General features: G+C 46.9%; 1 protein-coding gene across 1 annotated transcript in view; it reads left to right on the forward strand.

The window, feature by feature from the left end:
- LOC120040347 (serine/threonine-protein kinase ULK4-like) overlaps nt 1-6,000 on the forward strand; it is a gene marked incomplete at its 3' end in the record, with an annotated part of 134,760 nt that overhangs the window by 21,533 nt on the left and 107,227 nt on the right. The window contains exon 19 of the mRNA XM_038985535.1: nt 600-683. Within this exon, the coding sequence (XP_038841463.1) occupies nt 600-683 (84 nt within the window). The remainder of the gene's footprint in view (nt 1-599; nt 684-6,000) is intronic.

A 6,000-nucleotide genomic window follows, 5' to 3' on the forward strand; every position in this document is an offset into this window, starting at 1 on the left:
AAGTGGAAATTACAAACTTTTGAAACCTTTTTAAAACGCAAATATACTACAAGTCTGCATTTCCTGCCGTGCAGGAAGGGATCAAATGAAGATCCTACATCTGCATGCAGCGCAGTGTATGATCAAAGGCCTCATTAACACGGATGTAGTGATGAAAAGGTGGGAAAATGTGAGCAGCAGTGGAGATGACGGGAGGAGAATAGTGTAAATGCAAGCTAACTCAAAACAACTTCACATGTAGTTTAATAGGTGCATAAAGATTATTCTGTGTGTAAACAGGGTTTCTATATGCTTTTGGTTCACTACATCACTCCTCATTGTTTACTGTCAATATGTTTTGGAGCCAATTAATTCACATATCCCCAGTTTACTACATAATAACACACATTCCCTCACCGGTACCAAAGGCATTTCCAAGTTCCAAATTTGGTAGCTAGCTAGATCATTTGCTGGGGCTTATTTATTTAGCCTAATTACGCTAGCTGCTGCTGCTTTGTTTTGCCCTAATTGTTCCCCCAACGAGCCGCTACAGAGGTCCTCTCTGTCTCCACTCACAGCCCCTCCCCTTTTCTTACCTTCTCTTCCCTCTCTCCCCGCAGGAGGAGAAGAAAGAGCACCCAGGAGAGCTGTGGGTTGTTCCTGCTGCCGCCTACACGGTGTTAATGAGGTGCCTTCGGGAAGGGGTAAGACTGCTGCACCTGCCTCAGCAGGAGGGAGGGAGGGGGGTGGGGGAGTTCCGCGGTAATGATCCTCCTGCAAGACCCTACAGGCATTGTTTGCCAACTGCAAGTCAAGGGTATGCAGCAGACCCAGTCGTCAGCCCCTGTCATGTACCTGCATCAAAACAACCCCCGGATGGATGGGTCCTTGTCATGACCTCACCGGCAATTAACGACCGGTGGATACACACACGTACACACACATACACACTCTGTATGTAGGCTGTGTGTAGTGCAGTAGTGTGTCAGTCAGCCAGATAGTCAGTTTGGCCAGAGGACTGTTGTTCCTCAGCTGGTGCATCTGTTCTTCTTAATTACAAAACTGAGTTTGTTTCAAAAGACGATGTCTCTTCTCCCAGAAGGGAGAGTTGGTATTACGTGTTCATTATAAACTAATTAGCAGAACTTTTAGGCTGGCCAGCGTATATACCAATATGGAGCAAGATTATTCACAAGATTTGTGAGTTGGGTGGGGGAAAATATAATTTAGTTGTCAATTTAAGTCTGATGCCATCTACTGTAATTTCATTGAAAGGATTAGCCTAAAAAGAGGTTTTGTCCAGACAGTTTACACCAAATTTGTGAATTCTGATCCATAATCTCCAGTCTTCTATTTAAAACATATGAATAATAAAGGTGTAATGGATCCTGTCCATCTTTTCTGTTGTTAACATATTTCCTAGAAATGATGCTAGATGTTTTTATATACCTCTAGAATGTTATATCTGTTGAATTGTTGGTCAGTAGTTTTGAGGACTGTATCACACCAAGGGACCTCACAGCATCAGAGGGAAAGTTAATGTACATGCTTCTTACAATGTTGACAACGTTGACTGTCTGGGATCGTTCTAGAGAGAGTTCTGTCTGAGTGACTGTCTAGGATCATTCTGGAGAGAGTTCTGTCTGAGTGACTGTCTAGGATCATTCTGGAGAGAGTTCTGTCTGAGTGACTGTCTGGGATCGTTCTGGAGAGAGTTCTGTATGAGTGACTGTCTGGGATAGTTCTAGAGAGAGGTCGGTCTGAGTGACTGTCTGGGATAGTTCCAGAGAGAGGTCGGTCTGAGTGACTGTCTGGGATAGTTCCAGAGAGAGGTCGGTCTGAGTGACTGTCTGGGATAGTTCTGGAGAGAAGTCTGTATGACATAGTTCTGGAGAGAGTTCTCAATGGGATAGTTCTAGAGAGAGTTCTGTCTGAGTGACTGTCTGGGATAGTTTTGGAGAGAGTTCTGTCTGTATGGGATAGTTCTAGAGAGAGTTCTGTATGAGTGTCTGTATGGGATAGTTCTGGAGAGAGTTCTGTCTGTATGGGATAGTTCTAGAGAGAGTTCTGTATGAGTGTCTGTATGGGATAGTTCTGGAGAGAGATATGTATGAGTCCTGTAGGAACTGCAGGCACAGGGGACTTTTGTTGATTAATTAAAGGATTTGTTCAATACAGACTCTGAGCTGTAATGAGAATAATGCTATCAGGAAAGTTAAGTGGTGTTGAGAGTCAGTCAGTCAGTCTGTCTCTCTCCACCAGCCACCTTGACTAATAATAACTGTGTGGGTGCTCCTCTCTCAGAGGGCCGGGAGGGGGATATGACTGAGGAAGGGAAGCACAGCACTCACACACTCACACACACACTCACACCACGTCGGTCATTAAGACGCTGCCTACAGGGTGCTTTTCTTATTTATTTCTATTGAGAGATGATGAGTGCTGACTGACACTTGCCTACTTCTCTAGGGAGAACCTCCCCAGCTAAACACAGATTCAAGTCAAACTTTTAGAGTAGGGTGGGAATTCTAGATAAGTTTTGATTGGATGGATCCTGGCTGTGGCAAGCATGCATGATTCAGCGGCTTCATTTCTTTGTAAACAAGAACATATGGCAATTAGACTAGATAGCATAGCCTATATACAGTCTATTAGACACACCACCCCGTTCACCAAAATGGATCACTCCTACAGACAGTGAGTCACGTGGCCGTGACTTGCTATATAACGCAGGCAGACAGGCCTGAAGGCATTCAGGTACTGTTTGATTGAACATTAGAATGGGCAAAACGAGTGACCTAAGCGACTGAGTGTGGTATGATCGTCGGTGCCTGGCACGCCAGATCTGGTATCCCAGAAATGGACACACTCCTGGGCTTTTCACGCATGACACTGTCTAGGGTTTCCCGAGATTGGTGCGATCAACAAAAAACATCCAGTCAGCGGCTGTCCTGTGGGCGACAACAGTTTGTTGATGAGAGAAGTCGAATGAGAATGGCAAGAATCATGCAAGCTACAGTAACAGGCGGGCTACAAACAGACAAATAATGGCTCAGTACAACAGTGGTGTGCAGAACGGCATCTCGGAACATGCAACTCGTCGATTCTTGTCACGGATGGGCTATTACGACCACACCGGGTTCCACTCCTATCAGCTAAAAACAAGAAGAAACGGCTCCAGTGGGCACACGATCACCAGCACTGGACAATTGTGGAGTGGAAAAACATTGCCTGCTCTGACAAATCCCGATTCCTGTTGCGTCATGCTGATGGCAGAGTCGGGGTTTATCGTAAGCAGCATGGGTCCATGGACCCATCCTGCCTGGTGTCAACGGTACAGGCTGGTGGCGGTGGTGTACCTCTGTCCAATCTGCAGCAACTGCGTGATGCCATCACGTCAGCAAGGGCCAACATCCCTGTGGAATGTTTCCAACTTGTAGAATTCATGCCCCAAAGAATTCAGGCTCTTCTGGAGGCAAAGGGGGTCCGACCCAGTACTAGATGGGTGTACCTAATAAACTGGCCGGTGATTGTATGTTTTCATATGTTATTTATGGGCGCTTCTATTCCCACACTTCATTTGCAACACTGGTAGCACTAATTTGATGCAGTATTTCCCTGCATGGTTAAAACATTTCAAATTGAATTGATATGTGAAATGCTTACACCACTTTAAATGCACTTAACTGCAATTCTAGCTGTGTTTGCATGTCAGATTTTCATGACCACAGCTGATTCTGAAAGCCCAAACAAACTGTGAGAATAAGATGTCAAGAAGAGAGTTGCTTGTTCTCTTGTTAAGGGCAGCAACCCACATACCGTAACATTGCAGCGAGTGTAGCAGCATCAGCAAATGTTTCAGGAGGGAGAGGAAGATGGAGGGAATGTCTGGGCGTGAGAGAGAGGGGAGCCTGAATGCCAGAGATGGAAAGGGAGAAGGAGACCGGGAAGAGAAGGCAAGGCAGCGAGAGATAGGGAGACTGGGAGGAGAAGGCAAGGCAGCGAGAGATAGGGAGACTGGGAGGAGAAGGCAAGGCAGCGAGAGATAGGGAGACTGGGAGGAGAAGGCAAGGCAGCGAGAGATAGGGAGACTGGGAGGAGAAGGCAAGGCAGCGAGAGATAGGGAGACTGGGAGGAGAAGGCAAGGCAGCGAGAGATAGGGAGACTGGGAGGAGAAGGCAAGGCAGCGAGAGATAGGGAGACTGGGAGGAGAAGGCAAGGCAGCGAGAGATAGGGAGACTGGGAGGAGAAGGCAAGGCAGCGAGAGATAGGGAGACTGGGAGGAGAAGGCAAGGCAGCGAGAGATAGGGAGACTGGGAGGAGAAGGCAAGGCAGCGAGAGATAGGGAGACTGGGAGGAGAAGGCAAGGCAGCGAGAGATAGGGAGACTGGGAGGAGAAGGCAAGGCAGCGAGAGATAGGGAGACTGGGAGGAGAAGGCAAGGCAGCGAGAGATAGGGAGACTGGGAGGAGAAGGCAAGGCAGCGAGAGATAGGGAGACTGGGAGGAGAAGGCAAGACAGCGAGAGATAGGGAGACTGGGATGAGAAGGCAAGGCAGCGAGAGATAGGGAGACTGGGAGGAGAAGGCAAGGCAGCGAGAGATAGGGAGACTGGGAGGAGAAGGCAAGGCAGCGAGAGATAGGGAGACTGGGAGGAGAAGGCGAGAGAGAGAGAGACGGGCAGGTGAATCAAGTGAGAGAGGACAGAGAGAGAGGCGGGCAGGAGAAGCGACTGAGAGAGAGAGAGACGGGCAGGAGAAACGACTGAGAGGAGAGAGAGACGGGCAGGAGAAGCGACTGAGAGAGGACAGAGAGAGAGAGAGAGAGAGAGAGAGGCGGGCAGAAGAAAGCGAGGGAGAGAGGACAGAGAGAGAGAGAGACGGGCCAGACTTGAGCTGCCTGCAGGAAATATTTATGAGCGTGAAGAAGATGTTCCCAATGCCAATGATGAAAGGTGTGTTTGGGAACAGAGGAAGTGGCGGTGGTGTATCTGTACCAGGGAGAGGGAGCCAGGGGCTTCAACCCTCCTTCTCCATCTCCTAGTCCTGGCCACCGCACCGCTCCACTCACATTAAACATGTATCAGTCCAACACAGGAGCTACTGTAATGCTCTGCTCCTAATCAGCTGCAGCCTAATCTCTCTCTGAAGCATAGCCCTATTCCCTATATAGTGCACTACTTTTGGCTCCGGTTAAAAGTAGTGCACTATATAGGGATTAGGGTGCCATTTGGGACGAATCACCTCTGGATGACCCGTAATAATAACCAGCTACATCACACACTGCTACGTTTCTACATATGGATTTCTGACATGCAATTCAATGTCCTGCAATAATCATGACAGATATTCTCTGTTTGTGTGGAAGGACATTTAATGCTGCTTAACAAAAACAAATTAATACATGTTTTGCTCCAGAAGGAAGCATCAATCTTTAGCGTGTTGACCTGGTCCATATTGCAAAGATCAATAATATTTTCATTTTTTTGTGAGCTAGAGAACCCACTGGGCACAGACGTCAATTCAACGTCTATTCCACGTTGGTTCAACGTAATTTAATTGAAACGACGTGGAAACAACATTGATTCATTGTTTGCCGAGTGGGAAGTGTCTCTTTTAAAAGAACGTAGACATTCTTCCAGGGAGATTGTATCTTAAAGTATTGTAGTACTCAATGGTAATAATTTGAGAGATCCTTTCTACACTGTCTTGTAGGTGTTTTGCTGTCTGACTTATTACATGCCAGCTCCATCTTTGCATTCTTCTGTAATCTTCTAAATACACATTTCACAAAGTTAAAACCCGTTTTGATATTTTTTGGTTTTAATATCACTCTTATTCATTAAACATGCCATTTAAACGTAGAGGATAGAGTTCTAAGCAGAGAGATGAAAACAAGCTGGATAATGAAAGGCTTAGCTGGCGGTCCTGAATTTACATAGAGCGTTCTTCTGGTCCAGGTGCTGCGCTGCTGCTTCAAAAGGGACATAATTACACACAGGCACTTGTTGCAGGCTGGGGAAA

The sequence above is a fragment of the Salvelinus namaycush genome, unplaced genomic scaffold (genome assembly GCF_016432855.1).
Source record: "Salvelinus namaycush isolate Seneca unplaced genomic scaffold, SaNama_1.0 Scaffold343, whole genome shotgun sequence".
In the NCBI taxonomy this organism is placed as follows: Eukaryota; Metazoa; Chordata; class Actinopteri; order Salmoniformes; family Salmonidae; genus Salvelinus; species Salvelinus namaycush.